The 26,716-nt window shown below is 42.4% G+C and overlaps 1 protein-coding gene across 2 annotated transcripts in view; it reads right to left on the bottom strand.

Moving 5' to 3' along the window:
- The window catches only part of Capn8 (calpain 8), an 83,143-nt gene extending 59,947 nt beyond the window's left edge, over nucleotides 1–23,196 (bottom strand). The window contains exons 1-2 of one of the 2 annotated variants that reach the window (XM_015483372.2): nucleotides 22,923–23,177; nucleotides 9,105–9,174 (exon numbers count right to left, since the gene is read on the bottom strand). In XM_015483372.2, the coding sequence (XP_015338858.1) occupies nucleotides 9,105–9,174; nucleotides 22,923–23,165 (313 nt within the window). In that variant the 5' untranslated portion in view covers nucleotides 23,166–23,177. Of the gene's footprint in view, nucleotides 1–9,104; nucleotides 9,175–22,922 lie in introns of both variants that reach the window. The other variant, XM_048809313.1, reaches the window with a different exon arrangement.
- Between the last annotated feature and the right edge of the window lie 3,520 nt (nucleotides 23,197–26,716).

Genomic DNA, 26,716 nt, shown 5'->3' with positions numbered 1-26,716 from the left:
ATTCCTGTGTATACCATGATAGAAAAGAACATCCTAAATGTTATGGAGTGCACATTTTAGTAGCAAAAACAAACAATAAATAAATCCATGAGCCAGGTAGTGGTAAATACAATAAAGAAAGCAAAGCAGGGTAAGGAACTAGGGAAGGGCTATTAAGTGTAGGGCAGTGAGGGAAGGTCTCCTGGCTCCTTCCTGGTGACCCGCAGATCAAGCCAAGTGATGGCTTTCGCCCTCACACAGGGAAACGCTCTAGTTCACCACAGTCCCCACTACTCCTTGCCTACCTCACTCATTTATGTGGCCTCTGTAGGCATTTGAGCTGTGGCCCCTGGAGTGAATCCTTCTCTAGGTCCTTCCAACTCTGGTGACCTAGAAGAAAAGTGATATTGGCCTCATGTTGATGAGGAGGCTATGTACAGGCAAATAGGAATTGAGTAGATAAGGCAAGGAAGACCCCAGTAAATAAGGTCCATGATCCCAAGCCAAGCCTGCTGAGGGCAACTCTTCAGGGACTGGTGGAGAAACATGATCCTTGAAACCTGAACAGGTCTACAGAAGGATGCCAAAATGCATGTAGGTCATTCCCAGCTCTCTTTCTCTTCATAGAGTAAAAGACTGGGGAACCAAGGTGCCAGAGCCTCAGGGATCAAGGTGAGGCAAGAATGCAAGCCAGTGACCATGAAGCCCAGAGCTGCACAGCCATCCTTGGACCACCAAGGAAGGTACGAAGAAGCCTCTTGAAGCAGATGAGAGAAGAAAAACCAAAGCGCAAAGTAGGGAGGGTCACACCCTCAACGAGCAGATAAGAGGGGATGGGGGTAGGTATAGAGTGGCTTTGTGCAATTCCCAAGCCAGCAGGAAACCCTAACTGTAACTTTAGAGGGGGTGACCGTGGGGTCGAGGGAGTCTTTGAAGAATGGACTATGCCCCTACATGGGGGACATCCCACCAGCTTCTGTTGGGTGTTCCCAAGATCACCAAGGACAGCTGAGATGGCAACAGGGAGGTAACAGAAACTGAAGGGCAAGAGGAAACATCCAAAATGAAGCAGAATCTGTAAAGGGCTGGTGGGGTGGCATTTGTTTCCATTCATCAAATTGGTAGCCTTTCAGAAGGAAGGAAGCATCCATCCTTTCTCCTGTGAGCAGATGGTGTGCGTTTGCTTCCTGAAGAACCAGGCTCTTGTGGATTCTGCTTCTGGTCCTTGGATGGCAAGAATCAGCCTGTTAAGTGCTGAAGGTGTACATCTCTGGGCTGCAGCTCCAGATGCAGCTGGTCAGGCTTCCAATAAGGGCCCCTGGCTGTCTTGGATGTGACAGAGACCTGAACACAGCCTGTGATCTCATCGTGCCTGCCCTGAACCAGCCTGCTTCCACCTTTTCCTTCTGCAACATGGCCCTGAGTTAGCACCCGTAAGCTCCCTGGATCCCTCCATCAAACACACTCCCTTCAGGTAACCCCAGGTCTCCTTTAATTAGACCCTTTAACCAGCCCCATGTGCCAGACCTGATGACTAAAATGGGAGCAGCAGTATACCCCTACTACATCAAACAGAGCTACAGAAATCCAAGACTCATGGCTCATGTGTGATGAAGGTATCATCCTAGGTCCCTGGGTAGACTTCTTCAAAACCTAAGCTGCAGGCAGGAAGCTGATAGGCATGGAATCAGACCTTAAAAGTAGGGTCTGTAGAATATGTTAAAATAATTATCCCCTAAAAATGTAGCACTGGTGGATTCCCCTTTGAGTAGGAATCAGCCTCAATCTGAGATTTGGTTTTCCAGACCCAAACCTCAGGCTACTCAGCCAAGATGGGGCACAGAGAGCAGTGCCCTGGCCTGGGATCACCCACTACCTCTTCCTATGGTTAAGCAGCCTCGTTAAAGAGATGTCTCCCTGGGCAGTCAGAGGTTCACCTGTACTTTTCACAGTTCTCTTACAAAGTGAGAGAAACTCAGGACCTAGTTCAATTTAAGTAGGTAAAACTGGAGCCCACTGGCAAAAATCCCCTTCCTGCAAAAGAAATCTCTGCCTGGAAGAAAGAGCCTCACACTCACACAGTGCAGAATTCTCAACCTCTCCTACGCATGGACCCCGCTGGCAGTTCAGCAAAGTCAGGGTCTGATCTCAGAATAATGTCTCTAAATGTGTAAAATAGAAACAAAGGCTACAAAAAACCAATTCCATTGAAAGTTATCAAAAATATTTTTAATTATAGTAATGTTTGTGTTTCTTTCTTAATGTCCTGTATAAAAGATTTGGAGAAGGGCCTAATAAACAGCATACTTATGAGGTACTGATGAGCAGAAGTGGCATTTTGGATATTTCTAACAACTGTTCTGTGATATGAAAATAATATGTGATTTATATTACTGGGCTTCATTGCCTGCATTCATAACAGAAGGAAATAAGATTGTTAAGGTTAGCAGAACTGATTGTTTAATGTAGAATTCTTTCATGCTCTTGAAATAATGTTCAATATATAAATCCTCTTGGAACCCACTGTCTCAAATTTGCATTTTGTCCTGGGCACCTTTGCTCAGAGTAGACAGGGCAGAGGAAGTAGTGGGACAGGACATGGGAGTACTGAGCACTAGGAACAAAGTTATAGGGAAAAGATAGAAGGATGAAATGGAGCCATCCTAGAGAGGGAAGGATCCCCTTAGCAAACCAAACTTCCCCCACATCACAATTAAGCCCACAGGGCTGCATGGAACTGTCATCTGCAGTTTTTCCTGCCTCCCAGAAGTCTGACCCTGTGCTCTCCAGAATCAATGAGCAGATTTGGCCCTTTATGTTCTCTGAGGCTTCCCTGATTGCTCATTAAAAGTAAGCAACCAGTCCTAGTGAATGAATTTACTTCACCCCAGTCCTTGAAGGATGCTACAGATCAAAACGTGTCTGGAAAAAAATGCTCTTAAGGATGCTGACACTACTCCCAATTACTAACGAGTGTGTGCACCAGGCCCGTTCCAGGAGTCCAGGCCCCCGCGCCATGGGGGGGCATGGGCTCACAGAAGAAAATCAATGTGAGAGATGCATACAAGAAGGCAATGAATTTAGGTCATTGCTGTTGGTTCTTTGTCTTTAGAGACTTATGAAATGGTCCATTCTTTTTTCAAAACAGGTATGCGGAATATAAATTCTATTTAACAAATACAATAAAGATGAAAAAGACACCAACTCCACAGAGGTGAAGAGAAAAAGCAGATCAATAGCGAAAAAGGGATTTTTCGAAGAAATGAGCATACAGAAACACAAACACACTGACACAGGACTGGGAGTGAAAAATAGGTGGGGAAGGAAGGAAGGAAGGAAGGAAGGAAGGAAGGAAGGAAGGAAGGAGAGATGGAGGGAGGGAGGGAGGGAGAGAGGAAGAAAGAAAACAAGCCACCCAATAGATTCAAGGTTTAGATCACATGACAGCTTTTGCTCTCCAGAAAGCACTCCAATTTCTATCTACATTGTGGAAGTCTCTGGTCCTCATTTGTTAAATAAGAACATTTCCTATTCCCTGTTCCTGAAAGCAGCAAGCATCAAATTTCATTTTCCAGAGGCCAAGATCTTTTATGGTCATAGATTAACATCTCTTTGATGGCCTTTGGGTCCACTGATGTGAAGATGTTTCAAGTCTTGTTGCACTTCCACAACCACAGGCACAAATGACACTACATCTTGGTGTTTCCCCTCCTATGGATAACTGGAGGTAAGGACTGAATGTAGCCCAGGGCAGGTAGAGTTAGTGGTTACTAAGGAGCTTATGGGTGACTGGACAATTCTGAGAGTCCCAGTGGGGGCCACAGAAACCAGTGTGGCCACAGAAACTTCTCTGTGTGTGTGTGCCTTTCTCCAAAGCCACCAGCAGGGGCTTGGGGACAGCCTCATTTGTGGTCTGTTTCTGGAACATTTTTTATTGTTGAGGCTCAGCAAGCACCTTCAAACACCTCTATGTTCCCATCCAGCAATGTCGGCAAGCTGGGGACTGACAAGCAGAAAAGTTGCTTTGCAAAAACTTTGAAATCCTTTGAAAATCAGTACATATAGGCAATGTCAGGATGAGACTTTTATCGTCAGTGCCTGACCCAGCCCGATTGTCAAGAGGTACTGGCAAGGGAGAGAGGAAAACACAATTAGCCTCAGATTTAGGCTGTTTTAAAGTGTTCTAGTAATAACATAAGAAAGAATGTTCAGATCAACTGATCAAAAGTGCAACAAACCTTCTCTGAGCTCTGGTATGCACAGGGCACAGTGAACCCAGAGATGACTAATACGGTGCATGCAGCACAGGCAGGACTCCCAGGGTTACTCACATCCACTCCACCCATGCCTACTTCCTAGAGCTTAAGGAACCAAGTGTTGATTCTCTGCTTATTACAACCCTCTGGCAAGTTGGTTTTGATTATATCCCCACTTCATAGTTGAAAAAACTGAGTGGGCAAAGCATGAAGACTCTGGTTTGCTTGGATTTGCTGAATTAGGCATGGCTAAGGACAGATCCAATAACAGAGGAGGGGCCCTCAGGAAAGGCATTTCAGGGAGTATTGCAAAGTAATGGATTGGAGGAGGGGGCGCATATCAAGGCCACTGGGCACAGAGGACAAAGATGATCAGGGAGAGGGAAAGCCTAGGCCAGGTCAGTCCTATTTATATGGTGAGATATACTTTCCTTATTCTATCTTCCCAGAGCCATTGTCTTTCCCTTTTGGAGGATTCTCCTTGTGGTTGGAAGGGAGGCTCCAGTCACTAAGGCTCCCAACCACAAGAGTGAGCCCATGACCCAGGTTGAATCAATCATATGGACCCTTGCCCCTTTATCTGCAGTAACTGGCTTAGGGAGTGGATGAAGACCCAGATCATCCCATCAGAGGCCTTTCCTAAATGCATAAAATCAAATCTGGTGTATGGTGTTGCTAGGATGAAGCTTGGAACCACTAGGAGTTGTGATTCCTGCCACATGGAGCCTGTCCGCCATGGAAGAGAATGAGGCCAACCCATAGAGTCAAGAGATAGGCAGAGAGTATTCCAGGAACATTAGGATCCCTGAGTCCAGGTTTCCCCAAGGCTAACACTACCGCCCTTTTCCATGGTCTACTTGGGTGAACCAAAAGATCCACCCCTCTTTTTCCTTAAGCTGGTTGGGTTGGACTTCTAAAGCTAGTGACCAAAGAAGTTCTGGTTGATACATAGGTATAATTTGTTGTGTGAGGTACACAAAGCCAGAATGTGTACTTTACACATAGGACAGGGTCTAATCAAGCAGCCCCAAAGGCCACAATATGCTTTGGTGCATGCCTGCGCCAAAATGCAACGGAGAGACAGACTGTACTATTATGAGCAGCAGAGGGACCCGCTAGGTCCCTGCAGCTCCCTGAATGATCTATAACCATGATCATCCACTGAAAATGGACACCTGCAGATGTTGGAACTGCACACCTACAGCTCACTCCATCCCAACATGGGGTGGCCCTGAGATATCCTCTTACTCTAGTGGACACTATGTGTGGGTGGCCTTTGCGAGAGCTGGTGAGTATGGCCCCCACTGAAAAGATGAAGCAAGACAAGGATTGCAGAGGATAGCATCTTTGGAGAAGAACTCTCCACCTCGGTGTACCAGGAGGCATGGGGGTTCAGAAAGGGGTTTTGTTGGGGGGCTGTGTCATCAAAGGACACTCATTTAATGACTTATGTGGATGTAGAACCACACTATCTTCCTGCAAGGACTGAGCTATCCAAAGAAAAGTCACCTGCTACAGTAAGAATTGTTTGGGGCAATTGGATCCTTAGCTTTCAGTTTCTACAATCTTTATTTTCTTTCTATTATCTCCAAAGAAAGCCAGGTCCTGGGCTCTATGTGAACATAAACTTGGATGAGAACCAAGAGACTCACACACTTAGGTTGGTCAGGAGGAAGGTTCTTTGGATGCCATACCGTGACAGCAGCCAGCTAGCTTCAGACAGACAAGACAATGTGTGATCAAGGAGAGTCACTGCAATACTCTATGATAGCAAGACAGAGAAAATAACAAGCATCTGTCAACAGGAGACAGGATAAACCCACTGTGGTACATCCATACAATGCAGTACCATACTCAACGGTTAAAAGATGAATGAAGTTCTTTACAGAATGATATGGAGTGATCTCCAAAATGGTTTTTTTTTTAATTTTTTAGTTGTAGATGGACACAATACTTTCGTTTTGTTTATTTATTTTTTTATGTGGTGCTGAGGATTGAACCCAGTGCCTCACACATGTTAGGCAAGCGCTATACCACTGAGCCACAACCTCAGGCCCTCCAAGATGTTTTATTCAATGAAATAATGTCACGGTGTCAAACAGTGTTGATGATATGTCACCTTCAGCTCAAGAAAGGGTTAAAAATAAGAATATATATATAGATTTGTTGGAATTTGCATTAAAAAATAGAAAGGTATTTGTTTTGTTCTTTTGTTTTTGTTTTTGTTTTTTGTGGTACTGGGGATTGAACCCAGGGGCTCTTAACCACCAAGCCACATCCCCCATCATATTTTTATATTTTATTTTAGATACGGGGTCTTGATGAGCTGCTTATGGTCTTGCTGTGGAGGCTGGCTTTGAACTCACAATCCTCCTTCCTGAGCCACTGGGATTACAAGCATGTGCTGCAACACCCAGCCAGAAAGGATTGTTTTAACAAGACAGTGAGTGATGGAGTAGATGGAGACAGGTAGAAGACAGGTAAGAAGCACATTTCTCACAGCATAGCTTTCAGTTGTTTTAATTTTTGAACCATGTGTATTCAAAATAATGAAATAATAACACAATTCTAGGGAAAAGACATTTTTTGTTACACAGATGAACTGTTATAAAAATAATTTTTTTTAATCCCTAGAGCAGACACTGCTGTCCTGTATTGGACTCTGAAAAGCCAGCAAAGCATTAAACAAACATTAATCCACATCCCACCCTGGTTCAACAAGTGCTGACTGTGTGATACCTTCCCTGGCTCTTTTGGAATATGCTCTGTATCCTGGGTGGGATCTCTATAATCTTTTTTTTTTTTTTGTACCAGGGATTGAACTCAGGGGCACTCGGTCACTGAGCCACATCTCCAGCCCTATTTTGTATTTTATCTAGAGACAGGGTCTCACTGATTGCTTAGTGCCTTGCCATTACTGAGACTGGCTTTGAACTCACGATCCTCCTGTCTCAGCCCCCAGAGCCACTGGTATTACAGACTTCTACCACTGCGCCCAGCTAGGATCTCTGGGTTTTTTTGTTTATCTTGCCGCTCTTTATCAAGTCTTAATCTCACCACAACTCACCCATTAGAGAGGGCAGCCCTGCCTCAAATTCCACAGGTCACTGCAGATTGCTGTACCAGCCACAGCCTCAGACCTGTGAGGCACCTACTGTTCTACTTGCTGAGGCTCAATCTGCTAAACCAAGCCTCAAACCCTTTCTCAAGCAACAGGCCCCTTTCAGGAGGTTGGACTCAACAGCCACTTCCTGTTCTGTTCATTTAAAATCCCCCACCACTACAGCTGTCCCATTTGTTTTGATGTGAGCCTGATTCTGAGATCCAGTTGGGTTCATTTCCTGCCCTTCCAATGCCTTGGTCTCCATCAGCCGCCATGGTAACGCTCCAGCCCCTTTTAGGAAACCCTCAAACGTCTTTGCTTTAAGCTATTCAAAGGACAATCCCCCCACGCCAATCGATGAAAAGACACTAATTAAATGCTTTTCCCAAGGTTAAAACATTTTAAACAAGGAGCAGTAAAGGCGCACATTCGAGGTTGCTTCCCTGAGATGCTTGCTAAATTAGGTTAAACATTCAGCTCCAAGTTAAAAGGTACAGAACACTTAACCAAGAGCAAGAAAAGGTCAGCAAGCCACCCCTCAGCGAGCCACACACAAGAGCCTGGGAGATACGGGCTGTGTTTTCAGGCAACAGGACACGCACTTGTGTGCGGCACCCCAAATTGTTCTCCATGCTTTATAGTCACGCACCATGAGCTCAGGCTGAGGCAGATTTGCTATACTTATTAAAGGAGAGAACATTAGAGGCATTTAAAATAAAATGCCCTGCAATTTTCAAAATCATGATGGTTTCCAGCAGGCTGAAGAGAAAAGGTTTTCCTAGCTGGAATAAAGAAGGAAGAAAAAGAGAGGAAACTTCCTAAAATATAAAAGGTTATAGAGTCAGTATGGAGACTGAGGGTTTTTTGTTTATCTGGCTGCTTTTCATCAAGTAGAGTCTATTTCTTCTCTGCCTTTGTGTCCAAGTCTATATTTTGCAGTTGTCACCAGACAGTGGTTTGGAAGGCCAACAAATTCGATTCAGGCCATGTTGTCCCATAAAATGTTAAGTGTGGTCTACTCAATGCAGAAACTCCCATCTGTGAGGCTTGGAGATTCTGAGGGTTTATGAGATCAACAAAGCTAATCTGCCATCTAGAAGAGCCTGCTTTTCTGACAACTGAGGCTAGAACTTAACAAAACAAAAAATGAAAGTACATCCTAAGCTCAACGGCACCTGACTTGAAAAGAATATAATAAGTTAGGCAATAAAGGGGAGTTTTGCTTGTTTGGTCATTTTGGTGCTGGGGATGGAATCCAGGGCTTCATGTGTGTGACACATGTGCTCCACCACTGAGCTCCATCCCCACCCCCTAAATGAAGTTTCTTGATTTACAAATCCCAGACCTATGAAAGAATATCTGGCTAGAAAGATGCAATACCAATTGTAAAAGGATCTATTCTGGCAGTCCATAATTACATGGACAGGGCCATTCCATAGATAACTATGACTGCTTAAAAGCAAATATTTTAAAAACATGGTACAGCATGGTTATCCACTCCATGTATATATAGATTCCTGGCTTGCTACTCCAGCATGAAAGGGAGTTGAAACGAGTTGGCAGAAAATCTCTTGTTAAGAGAAGCCAAAAAGGGTTGCAGCATTCAGATCCATAGTCAAGAAGACAATTTCTAAAGCACAAACCCATGTGGGCAAACCGTGTACATAATTTAGCTGGTCAAGACTAACAGTGTAATCAGACGTTGCTCATTACACACACTCACCTGCCCTCTCCCAAAGCAAACAGGACTCTCCCCAGTTACTCACCTAGACCACCCTGACGAATGTCTGTTCGCGTGGCTCCACCAACGATAAACTGAGGGTTGGGACATAATTCCTGAAAGTAATTTGGAACAGAACACAAGTCACAAGGTGCCCAGTCATGGTGGTGGGAGCTCCAGTAAAGGAACATTAGAGGCATAGAATTCAGAACTGGAAGAGACCTAGGAGATTGTCTAGTACACATACATTTTGTTGTTAGGGACCCTGGAGGCCAGCTAAGGGAAGACACCTACCCAGAATCACACAGAGTAGGATCTGGAGCCCAAAGTCCCTGTTGTGACCAGTATTTTTATCACTATGCATATTGTGTGGGTGTGTGGGTGTGAAAAGGCACTGAGGCATATGGAGGTAGGAGAAAGGCACAGGCTGAGATAATAATGTGATGAAATGTGATCCCACCCATTCAGACAACACCCCTATTTACATAAAGAGAGGATTGAAGTAATGTTGGGCAAAATGCCAGGCACCCTGTGGACACTCCTTAAATGCTTGACCTTGACAAAGTGATAATGACCCCATGCACTGATGGGAACACTGAGGTATGCAGTACTATTTCCAGAGAGCAAAACTTAATTCAGATGCAGTCAAAGGTATCGGACCTGCCAAGCCTCCACTCTCCAACTAGCATTTGCCCCCAGGCAATGTCCCAGCCCTGAGCTCTGTTCAGGCCTCCCCACCCCCTTCCTCTCTATTTGCTTATCCAGCAAGGATTTTTGAGTCCCCATTCTATACCCTGTACTACCTACACAATAGCAGGCAGGGAGGGGGAGGGGGAGCATGGTGAAATGGAAAAAGAAAAGAAATAAAACACTTGGACCCAAAGTATTTTCCATCTACATGGGAACGCCAACCTAACATTATTTAGAAAAAAAAAAAAAGGCAGAGAAAAAGACTAGTGCATAAAATGAGAAATGCCCAGTAGGGATGACGGCTGAAGATTACCCGTGGGAGACCATATGCATGTTGTCAGGAAGGCAGACTTTAGGAGCAGTCTACAAGGAGGCCCCCAAAGAAGAGCTAAATCTTCCTGTCCACCTGGAGGGCAGATCACTGGGGAGCAAGGATGGGACTCAAAATACAAGAAAGAACTGGCACTACATTTAATCAGAGGCAATTAAATCAATGGGTTGGGCTACATCAAGAACTCTCTGGCTGTGGAAGTGTGAGAATCATTTCCCTTACTCCACAGACATGAATAAATGATAGGTCAAAAAGGAGGAGGATGGGCTGAGGGAAGGGGCATGAATGGGGATTCTGAGATTTTTACTCTGAGAGATGGAAGCTTCTGAATAACAGTCCTACAATCCTTTATAAGGCTGTCAGCTCCTGCCTACATGACCAGAAACAGCTTTATTTCTCCAAGAATTTAAATTAAAAAAAAAAACTTATCAACTTGTTTTTTATTGAGAAAGTAATATGCCCACAGGAAAAAAAAAAAATCCATCAGGAAATAATGGCATGAGACAAAAAAAAAAAAAATTCCTTCCACTTCAGTTCTTCACTATCAACAATTTTTTCCCCCTGTCAACAATTCTTATATATCCTTCCAGAAAACTGTTTTCCAGTATAAAGGCACATTTTCATGTGTGTGTGTGTGTGTGTGTGTGTGTGTGTGAGCTTTCTATTGCTATAACAAAATACTTGGGATAATCAAGTAAAAAAAAAAAAGAGGAAAAGTTTCAGTCCGTGGTCTGTTAGCCCATTGCTTTTGGGCCTGTGGTGAGGCAGCACATCATAGTAGGAGCATGTGGTTGAAGAAGCCCATTCACCTCATGGTAGTCAGGAGGGAAAGGGAAGGAAGAGGAGGAGCCAGGGTACCATAATCTCCTTCAAAGGCATGCCCTCCACCCCTCAACCCCCCCACCCCCGTGACTTAACTTCCTTCCACTAGGCCTCACATCCTAAAGGTGTCATCACCTCCTAATAACACCACCCTGGGGACCAAGTCTTTACCAGATAGGTCTTTGGAGGACATTCCAGACACAAATGATAGCAGTGTCTGTGGGCATAGGTGTACTGTCACATATACCTTTTACATTTTTTCTTAGGACATAGAGAGGTTTGCAAATTCATTAAAATCCCACAAATTATGTAGCCAGTCCTCTAGTGAGAGAATTTTAGTTTTTGTTTTAGTTTGGGTTGTTTTTTTTTTCAATCTTTTGCAATCTCTGATGGTAATTAAAAGAGCGAAAAGGCACCAGCCAATCTCAGTGTTCTCAAGGGCAGCTACCACCGTGTTCCCAGGTACCCAAGAGTTCCCAGTCCTGGGGTGGCCATTTCTTGGTGAACAAAAAGTGAAAAGATGTGGAAAAACTAATAAGTAAAAAGAAATGGACAAAAAAGCAATTCAAAATTTGTTTTTCAAAAGAATACAGATCACTTGATCAAGAAAGAAGGGAGGAGAGCTCTCAAGAGGGGTTCTCAAGAATCTCTTCCCTTAAACATTCTCTCAATGTAGTCTCCCATTCCCCATCACCCGTTCACCCATCACTGCCCACAAATCTGCCTTTCTCCTCCACACCTCCAGGAAATTAATCTCACCAAAGTCACCAGTAATCACAGAATGAACATTTTCTATTCCTGTGCTACTGACTGCTTCTTAACATGTGATATTCTTGTCTTTCTCTCCCTCAGAAAACTCTGTTTCCTTGATTTCCATATCCTTGCTAGCTCTTTTCTCCTCACCTCTCTAAATCTTTCTTTCTAGTTTCCTTGATGGGTTCCTTTGCTCAACTCTGCTCTACTCTCCTAATAATCTGGGAACCCCTGGGCCCCCTCCTCGACCCGCTTGCAATGGTCCCATTTGATACATCAATCACATGCCCCTAAGCATTCTCTGTTTGTGAAATCATTCAAACCCATGCCTTCAGCTACTGACTATGCCAAAATAACTCCCTGAGCTGTATATTCAGTACCCCTCACACTCCTCATGTGATATTGGCACATTATATGAATATTTAATAGATCTCCTAAGCTCTGCTAAAATCAAGCATTCAGTCAAGTTTCTCAATAATCTAAGAAGGTATAGGTAGTATTATGGTTCCCATCTCATGAATAAGGAAACCGAGTCTTAGGGAGCTTAATAACTTATCCACAGTCACTCATTTAGTAAGTAGCCGATAAGGGACCAGAACCTTGATCCATCTGACACCCAAGCCCATTTCTTCACCACTCTGCTGCCTAACAGTCCTCTGCTTGTCCATGGGTCTCTCTCTGCAGCTCCACAAGGTCTCTCTCAGCCCTAATCCCTGCAGATAACAGCATGCAATAAATCGTGGCTGAATTAGAAACTCCAGGTTCACTAACCCAAGGGGGAGCAGCTAAAGAAAGAATGGAAGTTCAAAAAGGAGGCCTCTCCTGCTCATTCTTATTCTAACCTCCCCACAATTCAACTCCTCCTTTTGTCTCTTGAGTCCTTGTTATGCAGCTGATGTGGTCTCACTCCTATCTCTCTGTATTTCTTCTTAAGATCAATAAATTGCTTAATTGCCCCAAAATGGACACTTCAGAGAACAGTATCATTGACTAAGCCACACCAGGCCCACTCACACTGGGCATTCGTCAAACTGTAGGGGCCTGAGCTGGGCATTGACCCAGCACAGTGGGAAAACCAGAAACCAGGATGCAGAGAAGCAGCTGTTAAAAGCATTCCCTGATCGGCACAGCCAGACATTTCCTTTGTGATAGGATTGTTGCTCTTTCCCAATACCCTGAGAAAAAATTGCCTTAAGATTTTGAATAATAATTTTTTTAAAAAAAAAAAAGCAATTCATCCTGAAAACCCAAGTTAGACTTGAGACCTTCATCTGGGCAAACTTGTCTTTCCAACCCTTGGGACAAAATCCAGACAAACCTTTTGCTCAGCAACTTAAGAATAAGTAGAAACACTCAGCAGGGTGAAAACATCTACAGATCAGGATTTATTCATTATTGAGAGGGAAAAACATTTACATATGTGTTCAGTCCTTCTCATCTCCTTTCCACAAAACTTAACATCCCTTTGGGAAACAGGATCATAAGAGCCACATCAGAGCAGTTGACTTAAGGTTTCTAAACTAAGGAAGAAAGTGAAAAGCACAGGAACAAACAGCCTGAGTAAAAATGTCAAAGAACTTGAACAGACATTTCTCCAAAGAAGATGGTCAATAAGCACATGAAAAGATTCAAAATCACTAGTCATTAGGGAAATGCAAATCAAAACCATAGTGAGAGAGCAACTCACATCCATTAGGATTACTATTATCCAAAAGTAATAACAACAATGTTGGTGAGAATGTGGAGACACTGGAATTCCAGAGAGCTATTGGCAGGAATGTGAAACTGCACAGCCACTGTGGAAAACAGTGTGGTGATTCCTCAAAAACTTGAAAACAGAATTACCATATGAATTATCATATGACCAACTTGACTTCTGGGTATATAACCAAAATAATTAAAATCAGAGTCTAAAAGAAATATTTGTGCATTTTTTTTATGGCAGCATTATTCACAAGCACCAAAAGTGGAAACAACCCAAGTGTCCACTGTAGACGAATGGGTAAATAAAACAGGGCATGTAGACACCAGGGAACCCTGCAACCATAAAAAAGAAAGAAAACCCTGACCCATGCTACATCTGGATGAACCTGGAAGACATTTTGCTAAGTGAATTAAGTGAGTTACAAAACCACTGATACTGTGTGGTTCCACATATATGAGTAGTGAAGTTCGACCTAGAGTAGACAAATTCATAGAGACAGGTGATTGCCAGAAAATGGGGGAGAGGGGGATAGGAAGTTAGTGTTCAATGAGTATAGAGTTTTACTTTTGCTGGATAAAAAGAGTTCTGGTGATGGTTGCAGAATAATGTGAATGTGCTTAATGCCACTGAACTGTACACTTAAAATAGCTAAGATGGTAAATTATATGTTTTCTATATTTTACCAGAACTTATTAGTAAATAAATAAATATTAGATAGGGAAGTAGATAAATTGATTCATTGATTGATCAATCGATCAATCAAGCAAACTTTAGCAAACCACATTTCTTGAACACTCCACTCTGCTTGCAGATTCCTGAGAGGCCTTTTGGGAGAAAAAGATAAAGCATTTAGGAAAAGGCCAATTTTCTCAGAACCCAAGACACATCCATCCCCAATAGAGATACAATCATCTTCATGAACTCAGGAGTCTATTGTTAAAATCTACAAGATCGTAGAGGATAAGGCTGTGTCCTCTAATATAGCTTTGTGGGATGTGAGCATGAGGGTGGCTGAAGGCAGCCATGTGATAACTCCCCCTTGTTAACTGGGGAGGAAGAGGTTAAATTCTGACATCATTTATTTTTTTGACATGCACTTGAACATCCCAAAAAGGAGTCTTTCAATTCCACATTAATCAGTTTCCACTGCCTCATTCTCTGATTTCCTTGCTTCCCTTGACAGGTACAAATCAGCACATCCAACCTAAAATTACTAAGTTGACACAGACAGTGACACCAGGTGAAGACACGGTCTAGGGGGGAGCAGACAATGTGGTTGAGGAGTTAATTAAGGGCTTTAAGATTTTCAAAGGAGAGTTTCAAGATGGCGGACCAGAGGGAGGCAGCATTCTATGTTACTCTGTGATCCAGATCTCACCTAGTCGGAATACTGCATCTCTGAGAGAGTTAGAGGACCCCTATACAACTGCTCTCTGCAGAAATCACCAGCGCTATGACCCCGCTCAGGGCTCTGGGCCTCAGTGTTCGAGCAGGACCCAAGGCCCGAAGTTCCAGGTCACACAAGACTTGGCAAGCATCTAAAAACACATCTGCAGACCACCAAGACTTCACCCCGCTCCCACGCAGGTCACTCAGCTGCTACCTACCCTCAGCACAACGCCATGGCCTGGCTCCCCCAACCTCACCAGACAGCCCGGAGATGAAAGCAGACCTCCGCCATCTTGGCTCAACATTTTTGCCATTATTAGGTGGGAGCAGTTCCCATATTGGATCTCCAGGGGCCCGTGGACTTTTGCAGAAATCACCAGCGCTGCAACCACCCGCGCAGAGACCACCGGTGCAGAAATAAGAGCCTCTGGGCTCGAGTAGTCTCCGGACCTGGACCCAAAGCCCACAGTTCTAGCCCATGCATGGCTCACAAGCAGCTTAGCAGAAACATCTGTCAGCACATCTACAGAACTCCAGACTGCGCTCCGCTCCCACGCAGGTCACTTGGCTGTTACCTATCCACAGCACAAGGCCATCGCCCAGCTCTCCCCACATCACCACGACCCCCCCCCCCGCGCTGGAAGCAGGCGGGCTCCATGTTGGAAAACCTTCCTCGCCATTTTGTGGTGAGTGTGGCTATCGGATCAGATCACCATTTGAGCAGGTACCCGATTTCCAATTCTTCCTCCTCCCCAACAGTGTTAACTTGGCACAGTGGCCACCTAATACAAGAACAGCTCTCAGTTGGACAGGAGTGCAATTTGAACAGGGCACCACCCACCTGGTGTGAGCCTGGGGATGAGAGGTCCGCAGTTGGGAACTGATAAATAAGAGAGGGGAGGGGACTAAAGTCTGGAGCAAAACAGAGAGATCAGGATTTGGGAAATCTCCAGGCAAGAGAGGGAGACAATACCGGGGGCTCAAGTCACAAAAAAAGACCCGTGAGGTGCTATTTCCCTGCTAGGACTGGTGGGCAGCACTCCCCGCTTCCAGATGCTCCACACCAGGTCCAGTCTTCACACCCTAGTTACCTACACCATCCTGAGGGTAGAGACACCAACTGGATGAGACGACCTCACCTACTGGATGAGAAGAGAAAGAAGTGGATCTCTAAGAGTATTTTTTTTCTCTTTTTCTTTCTCTTCTACCCTTCTATCCTCTGGCCCTCACATCCCCAACATATGTAAAACCAAGAACTTTACATGAAATAGGACTTTGAGGACTGAGTCAGCTGAATAATATAATATAGAGGAATTGCATAAGCCTTTTTTTTCTTTTTCTTTTTTTTTTCTTTCTTCTTCTTCTCTCTTTTTTCTTTCTTTCTTTCCCTTTTTCTCCTTCTTCCTTCACCCTCCAAATTATACTATTTTAACATCCTGTATTTTTCTAAAAACATATGTGTTTGTTTTATGTACTCTACTGTCTTCCCACATAATTGTCTACCCCAAATTACCTCCTATCTATTCTCCTGCTACTAATACTCTTCACTAGATTTCTTCTTCACATTTCCTAAGATATGTTAACTATATACCCTCATATCTTCTCTCCTCAACATATTGTCCTATTCCTGACCCCCAGTTTATTGTCCACTGCCAGAAACTGTAAACCTTTTTATGAAAATACTGATTATATTTTAAAAAATAATTGAATCCAACATTTCTGGACATTGAGACTAAACTGTAAATGTCTTAATAACAAAAATTTGTTCATAGGTGATGTATTGTTGATATTGGGATCTGCTAACATTGTCCTTCCCCACAAAGGAGAGATCTTGGAACCCTACAAGAGCACTACAAATCTATAGGGTAAAAACAATAACACACCAGATCCACAGAGCTGGAAAGGAAGACACATGAGCAACATGAAAAGAAAAGGGAAGAAACACATCATCAGAAGCATTGGCAGTTATAGCAGAAAAAAATTACAGAGAAAGATTTCAGGATATACAAAATGTTTTGGGACCTCAAAGAAGACCAATGTGATCCTGCAATCTGTACATGTACCCCATTTGAATCAAATGTATGATATGTCAAGATCATTGTAATGTTTTGAGCAACTAATAAAAAAAACTTAAAAAAAGACATAAAAGAACAAATACAGGCAGTGAAAGATCACTTCAACAATAAACAACATAAACAAATCCAAGAAGCAAAAGATCATCTCAACAGGGAGACAGAGGTTATACAAAAAAAAAAAAACAAACAGAAATCCTTGAAATGAGAGAAATTATAAACCAAATTTAAAAAATCAAATGAAAGCATCACCAACAGAGTAGAGCACTTAGAAGATAGGACAATGAAGATCAAATAAATCATCTTGCAAAGAATATAGTCCACACAGTGAAAATGATAAGAAACCACGAGCAGAACATTCAAGAAATATGGGATAGCATAAAAAGACCAAACTTAAGAGTTATTGGGATAGAGGAAGGCATAGAGGTCCAAACCAAAGAAATGAACAATGTATTCAATGAAATAATACCAGAAAACTTTCCAAACATGAAGAATGAATTGGAAATCCAAATTTAAGAAGCCTATAGGACACTAAATGTACAAAATCACAACAGACCCACACCAAGGCACATTATAATGAAAATGCCCAACATACAGAATAAGGAGAGAATTTTAAAAGCCATAAGAGAAAGAAATCAGATTACATATAAGAGAAAACCAATTAGGATAACAGCAGATTTTTTCAACCCAGACCCTGAAAGCTAAAAGATCCTGAAACAACATATATCAAGCTCTGAAAGATAATGGGGGCCAACCAAGAATCTTATATCCAGCAAAATTAAGCTTTAGATTTCAAGATGAAATAAAAACCTTCCACGATAAACAAAAGTTAAAAGAATTCATAGCCAGAAAACCGGCACTACAAAATATCCTTGGCAAAATATTTCATGAAGAGGAAATGAAAATCAGCAGAGGGAGGTAGTACACTAAAGGAAAAAAACTAATCAAAGAGGAAAACCAATTCAAGTAAAATAACAAAAATAAACAAATATGGCCAGAAATACAAATTGTGTCTCAATAGTAACCCTAAATGTTAATGGCTTAAACTCACCAATCATAAGACATAGGCTAGCAGATTGGATTTACAAAAAAAAGAAGACCCAACAATATGCTGCCTCCAGGAGACTCATCTGATAGGAAAAGACATACACAGACTGAAGGTGGAAGGCTGGGACAAATCATTCCACTCACATGGACTGCAGAAGCAAGCAGGGGTTTCCATACTCATATCAAATAAAGTAGACTTCAAACCAAGTTTAATCAAAAGGGATAAATATGGACATTACATACTGCTAAAGGGAACCATACACCAACAAGCATAACAATCATAAATATATATGCCCCAACAATGGTGCAGCTATATTCATCAAACAAACTCAAGTTCAACACAATAATCTTGGGTGACTTTAACACACCTCTCTCACCACTGGATATATCTTCCAAACAAAAGTGAATGAAGAAACTATAGAATTCAATAATACAATCAATAGCTTAGACTTAAATGACATATATAGAATATTTCAACCTGCATCACTTTCTTCTCAGAAGCACATGGATCCTTCACTAACATAGACCATATGCTATGCCATAAAACAACTCTTAGAAAATACAAAAAAGTACAAATACTACCGTGCATTTTATCAGATCATAATGAAATAAAATTGGAAATCAACAACAAAATAAAAAATAAAAATTTCTCAATCACCTGGAGACTAAACAATATGCTACTGAATGAACAATGGGTCACAGAAGACATCAAGGAGGAGATTTAAAAAATTCTTAGAGGTAAATGAGCACATAGACATAACGTATCAAAATCTCTGGGACACTATGAAAGCAGTACTAAGAGGAAAATTCATTTCATGGAGTTCATTCCCTAAAAGAAGAAAAAGTCAACAAATAATGACCTCACACTACATCTCAAGCCCTAGAAAAAGAAGAACAAACTGGCAGCAAAAACAGTAGAATGCAAGAAATAATTAAAACTAGAGCTGAAATCAATGAAATCGAAACAAAAGAAACAATTGAAAAAATTGACAAAACAAAAACTTGGTTCTTTGAAAAAATAAATAAAATTGACAGACCCTTATCCATGCTAATGAAGAGAAGGAGAGAGAGAGAACTGAAATCACCAGCATACGTGATGAAAAAAGATAATATCACAACTGACACTACAGAAATACAGAAGATAATCAGAAATTATTTTGAAATATTATACTACAATAAAAATAGAAGACATTGAAGGCATTGACACATTTCTTAAGTCATATGATTTGCCCAGATTGAGTCAGGAAGATATATACAATTTAAACAGACCAATATCAAGTGAGGAAATAGAAGAAGCCATCAAAACCTTACCAACCAAGAAAATCCCAGAACCAGATGAATGCACAGCCAAGTTCTACAAGACCCTTAAAGAAAAACTAATACCAATACTCTTCAATTTATTCCAGGAAATAGAAAAAGAGGCAGTAATTCCAAACTCATTCTATGAGGCCAATATCACCCTGATCCAAAAACCAGGCAAAGACACATCAAAGAAAGACAACTTTGAACCAATGTCTCTAATGAATCTAGACGCAAAAATTCTCAAAAAAAATTCTGGCAAATTGAATACGAAAACATCAAAGATTGTGCACCATGATCAAGTGGGATTCATCTCAGGGATGCAAGGTTGGTTCAACATATGGAAATCAATAAATGTAATTCATCACATCAATAGACTTAAAGATAAGAATCATATGATCATCTCAATTACCACAGAAAAAGCATTTGACAAAGGCTATCTACATAAAGGCTATCTACGCTAAGCCTCAGGCCAACATTATTCTAAATGAAGAAAAATTGAAGGAATTCCCTCTAAAGACTAGAACAAGAGAGGGATGCCCTCTTTCACCACTTCTATAGTTCTTGAAACACTGGCCAGAGCAATTAGACAAGTGAAAGAAATCAAAAGGATATATATGGGAAAAGAAGAATTTAAATTAGCACTATTGGCTACCTAGAAGACCCAAAAACTCCACCAGAAAACTTCTAGAACTCATAAATGAATTCAACAATATAGCAGGATATAAAATCAACACCCATAAATCAAAGGCATTTCTGTATATCCATGACAAAGCCTTTGAAATGAGGAAAACTACCCCATTCACAATAACCTCAAAAAAATAAAATAAGATACTTGGGAATCAACTTAATGAAAGAGGTGAAAGATCTATACAATGAAAACTACAAAACCCTAAAGATAGAAATCAAAGAAGACCTTACAAGATGGAAAGATCTACCTTGCTCTTGGATTGGCAGAATTAATATTATCAAAATGACCATACTACCAAAAGCACTATACAGATTTAATGCAATTCCGATCAAAATCCCAATGGCATTTCTCATAGAAATAGAAAAAGCAATCATAAAATTCATCTGGAAAAATAAGAGACCCAGAATAGCTAAAGCAATCCTTAGCAGGAAGAGTGGAGCAGGTGGCATTGCTATACCAGACCTTAAACTATACTACAGAGCAATAGTAACAAAAACAGCATGGCATTGGCACCAAAACAGACTGCTAGACCAATGGTACAGAATAGAGGACACAGAAACTAATCCACAAAATTACAATTATCTTATGTTAGGCAAAGGTGCCAAAAACATGCAATGGAGAAAAGATAGCATTTTCAACAAATGGTGCTGGGAAAACTGGAAATCCTTATGCAACAAAATGAAATTAAACCCATATCTCTCACCATGCATAAAACTTAACTCAAAATGGGTCAAGAACCTAGGGATTAAACCAGAGACTCTGTATCCAATAGAAGAAAAAGTAGGTCCTAATCTCCATCATATAGGATTAGGCCTCAACTTCCTTAATAAGACTCCTTGATAAGAATTAAAACCAAGAATCAATAAGTGGGATGGCATCAAACTAAAAAGTTTTTTCTCAGCAAAAGAAACAATCTGTGAGCCGAACAGAGAGCCTACATCCTGGGAGCAAATCCTTACCCCTCGCACATCAGATAGAGCACTAATCTCTAGGGTATATAAAGAACTGAAAAAGTTAAACACACAAAAAAAAAACCCCACACAAATAACCCAATCAACAAATGGGCCAAGGACCTGAACAGACACTTCTCAAAAGAGAATATACAATCAATCAACAAATATATGAAAAAATGCTCATCATCTCTAGCAATCAAAGAAATGCAAATCAAAACTACTCTAAGATATCATCTCACTCTAGTCAGAATGGCAGCTATTATGAAGACAAACAATAATAAGTGTTGGAGAGGATGTGGGGGAAAAGGTACACTCATACATTGCTGGTGGGGCTGCAAATTGGTGCACCAATATAGAAAGCAGTATGGAGATTCCTTAGAAATCTGGGAATGGAACCACCATTTGACCCAGCTATCCCTCTCCTCAGTCTATACCCAAAGGACTTAAAAACAGCATACTACAGGGACACAGCCACATCAATGTTTATAGCAGCACAATTCACAATAGCTAAACTGTGGAGCCAACCTAGATGCCCTTCAGTGGATGAATGGATAAAAAAAATGTGGCATATATACACAATGGAATTTTACTCAGCAATAAAAGAATAAAAATCATGGCATTTGCAGGTAAATGGATGGCATTGGAGAAGATAATGCTAAGTGAAGTTAACCAATCCCCAAAAAACAAGTGTGGAATGTTTTCTCTGCTATAAGGAGGCTGACTCATAGTGGGGTAGGGAGGGGGAACATGGGAGGAAAAATGAATTCTAAATAGGGAAGAGGGGAGGGAGGGAAAGGGAGGAGGCAGGGGATTAGCAAGGATGGATGTGATGGACATCATTATCCAAAGTACATGTCTGAAGATATGAATTGGTGTTAACCTACTTTATATACATAGATATGAAAAATTGTATTCTATATGTGTAATAAGAATTGTAATGCATTCTACTGTCATGTATTTAAAAAAATAAAATCAATTAAAAGAAGATTTTCAAAGGAAAGAGTAAAACTAGGCAAAGGGTAACTGACACCTGACTTTGGTCATGAAATGAAGTATTTCATGACCCCTCTCCATTCCCGCATCACCCCCTCCCCCAAGCCACCAGAATGTTTCCTCTTCCCTCAAGTCTCTCCATCATTCAGAGGTAACACCTCAGGTTCTACAANAAAACAGAAGGAATTGCTGGAGTTAAAATGATGATTTTGATCAATTAAATGATGAGAATAATTTTGAACTTTTCTTATGTTCCTTTTTCAGCCACTTCCAGGAATAGAAACTATGACTTGATCTCCTTATCATGTTTTAGAAGAAAAAGGGTGCCCTGAGCTAAGGGCTCCTGAGGATATCCATTTAATAGCCCTGAGACCATATCAGGTGCCAGACACTAAATAGAGCATTTCAATTCTCACAGCCATTCTTTTTGGATGGGGTTCTTTTCCCTGAGGTTAAATCCCCTTGACAATGGTCATACAGTGATGGGTTCCGGGCCTAATTTGGGAAGACAATTCTCCATCCTCTGCCTTTGAGTTTCTGCAGTTATCAGTGGCAGCATCCAGGAGCTGGGAGCCTTCTATCTGCATCCACAGAGGCATGGCTCCCACCTGTCCTCTCCACCTGTCAGCCCTGATAAAACAATGGCAATCCATGACCTTAAGCAACCTGCACCTTTCAGGAAAGCTGTTGTATCACTCACCCCAGGCTTCCTACATTTAGCATTGATTTCCTTTGGGCACTGGTCCAGGGGCCACTGTGCAATAATAACTACCATATATTCTGTGCCTCTTACATGATAGACACTATACTCAGATTTACCTCTAGTTCTTATATCAACACTGAAGACTAGTGCCAGGAGACCATTTTACAGATGAGAAAACTGAAACTCATAGAGGCTAAGTTATCTGCTCAAGGTCTGCACAGTCAGGATTCAAATCTAACCTGTTTACTTCCAAAGCCTGTGCACCCTCTTTCTGGAATAACTCACTGCCTAAAAAAAAAAATGAAATATGGAATCCAAAAATTTATAATCCAAAGCCATGATTCTTCAACTCCTGACCAGATAGATGCAAGGTTCCTCAGCCCTATAAGACACTCCGCTACAACCTCACCCCTTACCGTGGGTCGCTTCCAAATGATGCCTTGAGTTTGGGGGGAACCTGGTCCAAGATCCTTGTAGCCCAAAGCTGATGGACATGCTGGGAACTCTGGGTCCTTAAATAGGGCTCCTGATTTTAAGCACTGTTGCCTCAGAGTCTCAAAGTCCTGGCCCAAGTATTTCACAGCGTTCTGGTTGGAGCCAAGACCCTCAGCCACCGCACGCTGCTTGGACATTCCTGCTGCCAGGGCCGCCATGACCATAGGCTCTGTGAGTGGACAGGAAGACAGAGATGCTCCTCACTCTCAGACTCCTGCCCCACTGGGAGGGGAGCTATAAGACAGCGCAGAGAGAGGTGGGGCAGGTAAACATTTCACCCAGGGCTCTGATCCAGAAGGAAGTGAGTCATGGCCAGGAACAAATATGTACCCAAGGTGCGAATGAGTCTGTCTCACAATCTCCTTTACCTTTCACAGACAATTCGGAATCAGGGGACCTTCCAGTGCACATCCCAGGCTCTTAGCCTAAGAAATACACCAGGGCCTCTACCACTTCTCTTTGCAAAGCCTGCTCACCTCACACTGGACCCTTTGTAGATATGAGAAGGTTGTTAAAAATTCACCAAGGAATTGGAGACGTGGCTCTGAGTGGGTAGAGGGTAAGTGGTTAGAGCCATCTCCTTTTTCTCCAGGAAAGCTTGGTTTCATATTTTCTAGGAAGGCAAAAATACCAGCGAGATGATTCATGGAGCTGATTCAGAGTAACCCGACTGGAGGCGGTTCAACCTATGAACAAAGGTTTGGCCTCTGACTGCCTTGGTCTACCAGTAATTAATCTGGGCTCCACCAGTAATTAGCTATCACCTCAAGCCAGTTATTTAACCTCTTTCCCCTTAATTTTCTCAGCTGCAAAATGGCAGATAATCAGAAAATCTACCTCATAGGATTGTTTGGAAAAGTTGATGAAGTAGCACAGGGAATTTACATAGAATCCTACGTGGAAAGCATTTAGCAAATGTCAGATATCATTATTCCTCAGAGTGGGGACCAAAAAGAGAAGCCCAGAAATCAGGAATCTTGGTTCTAATCTCAGAAGTCAGTGACAGGCTGTATGTTCTTGGATTAGTCACATCTCTCTGGGTTCCAATTTCCTAGACCCCATCTACCCTAAGGATGCACACCTTATCAATGTCTCTCAAATTTCAGTGCATGTGGCAGGCTGTATAATGAACGCCCAAAGAGACCAGGTCCTAATATTTGGAATCTGTAAGTATTACCTTTTTCAGAAAAAAAGGATTTTTGCAGTTATGATTAAATTAAGGATCTTGAGATAAGGAGATTATCCTGTCCTAAATGCACAAATGTCCTTATAAAAGGCAAGCAGTGGGAGACCTGACAACAGACAAAAGACAAGTCAAGGTGATCAGGGAGGTGGAGGCTAGAGAGATCCTGCCACAGGTCAAGGAATGCTGCAGCCCCCAGACACTGGATGAGGGAAGGAATGGATTCTCCCCTAGCATCACTGGACGGAATGTGGCCCCACCAACACCTTAGTTTCAGCCCAAGGAGGCTGATTTAGGACTTCAAGCCTCCAGAACAGTAAGGGATTATGTTCCTGTTGTTATAAGCCACCACATTTGTGCTAATTTATTACAGCAGCCACAGGAAACTAATGCAACATGCATAAGAATCCCACGGTGCACTGGATTAAAATGGTGATTCCCTAGCAGGCCTTACTACTGCCCCCATTCGGAAAATAAGGAGTTCTGATTTGGTAGGTCTGAGGTAAGACCCAGAATCTGTAGTTTTTAAACCATTACCTCAAAGACAATGCAAATACCAGGTCCAAGGACCACACTCTAGAAATTCTGGACCAGCTTACCCCTAAGGCCTCCAGCAATGACCTTCAAGCAAGTGACCATCCATATGTTCAGCACTTAGCTAGGTGGGTGGGTCTGAGTGAGCAGAAAACAGGGTCTTCTTCCCAGGTATGCAGGAAAAAAAATTGTGATATCTCAGGTTTCATCAGAAATTCAAGGTCAAAATGACCTTCAGAGGCTCAAGTTAATATCTGAAGGACTAAGTATGGCCCCGTGGGGGTTCCACTTCATTCCCTTAACATCCTTTTTACCTTGATCCGACATCTCCCCACTATTCAGCTGATCACCTGATTATTATATTTTCACAGCCCACAAAGTTGATTATCATCTTATATGATGGACCCAGCCTTCCTTAAAACCAGAACCACAACTCCATCCAATCCAGACAAAATCCCCTCAAGGATTTTGTTCTTATTTGGTAGATCTGAGGTAAGGATTCTAGGAGAAATCCAGCAACACTGCATGGGAAAGGAAAAAGGAATATTCTTTTTTTTTTTAATCTACCACCTAATTATTTGAATCCTGGGATCGATGTCCATGAGCAGTTTCACTCTTCCCAGAGTGGACATTTCAAACACAAACCTGACCATGTCACTGTCATGCTAGAAAGCTCCCCAGTGGCTGCATACCACTCTTGGGAGAAGAACAAGGGAATTTTTGCACAGCCAGTTAGTCCAGGATCAGAGTGGCCCTGCCCACCTCTCCTCCTGTTCTCCTGGGCCTCTCCTCCCTCCCAGTTCTCCCCTCCTGGCTTTCTTTCCAATCCTGGAAGATCATCTGGATTCCACCTGCTGTGCCCTTTATCTGAAATGTTCTTCTCTCACCCCCATCCTCTGCTCATTCTTCAGATGCCAGGTGCCCAGGAAAGGTTTCCCAGACCCCACTCCACACCAAGTTGTTTCTCCTTTTATGGGCTATCATATGCTCTCATAGCAACTGAAATACCCTACAGTCACTGAATGATTCCCCTCCACCCCGTTCAGCTCTGATCTCCACAAGGGCAACTACCAGCATTAATTTTGCTCAACATTGTATCCCTGGATCCTAAATAGCTCCTGAAACAAAGGAGGGTCTCAGCAAATATTTGCTGCTCCCAGAGATCAAAGATGTCCACTGGCTGGATATGTCTAAACCAAATATAATGGACATGACACCTCCCGGCAGGGTTGTTAGTTGATGAATAAGGATCTCCTGGGATTGCTTTCCCATGCTGTTTCTTCACTATGCCTCCCCCAGAACATTCCCTTTAGACTGACAAAAATGAACAAGTCCTCCTCCAGCCAATTGCCGAATAAGCACAGCTGGTAATTTTCTTTCCCCACCAGAGAACTCCTTTGGGGTTAGCAATCTCCTTCCCACCCCACCTGCCTAAATTACCTCACTCCTGCATCCAGATGCTACACAAACAAGCCCTTTCTCATCTAGGCAGGCAGGTCTGAGCCACTGCAAATAGAGCCCTCATTTGCTCAGTCACGAAAAGAATAGCAAATGGAGTTGGGAGGTCTCTGATAAGCAGCCTCTTGTGAGCAGATAGCAAACGTCTACCTGTTATCCCATCGGGAGCCCAGGAGGAGGCAGCCATGCCCACTGTCTGTGTCCACATGGACAGATGTTATCTCCTCCCTCATGCCTCAGACACCTGCAAGAACCCGTGCCAGCTCCCTGCCAGGAAGCCTCAGGATCCATTACAGAGGTGATGAGGCTGTGCAGACACACGCCTGGCAGCACCTACCTAATAAGAACACCTCCTGGCAAACAGCCCAGGTAAATGTCGCTTCCTTCTCGGTGCATATCAGGTGAGCCAGAACACTGAGTTTTAACCACAGGAAGGACCCAGGCAATAGAATCTCCTCAGCAGCAAAAAAGATAAATGACCCTGGTTGCACCCAAGAACTCAAGTGTGTTCCTCAGATAATTAAAGTTTGCAAAGCTTGT

This window comes from Marmota marmota, unplaced genomic scaffold, assembly GCF_001458135.2.
Source record: "Marmota marmota marmota unplaced genomic scaffold, marMar, whole genome shotgun sequence".
NCBI classification, from domain to species: domain Eukaryota; kingdom Metazoa; phylum Chordata; class Mammalia; order Rodentia; family Sciuridae; genus Marmota; species Marmota marmota.
The sequence above is the reverse complement of the archived record's forward strand: the minus strand, read 5'-3'. Positions and strand labels throughout refer to the sequence as shown.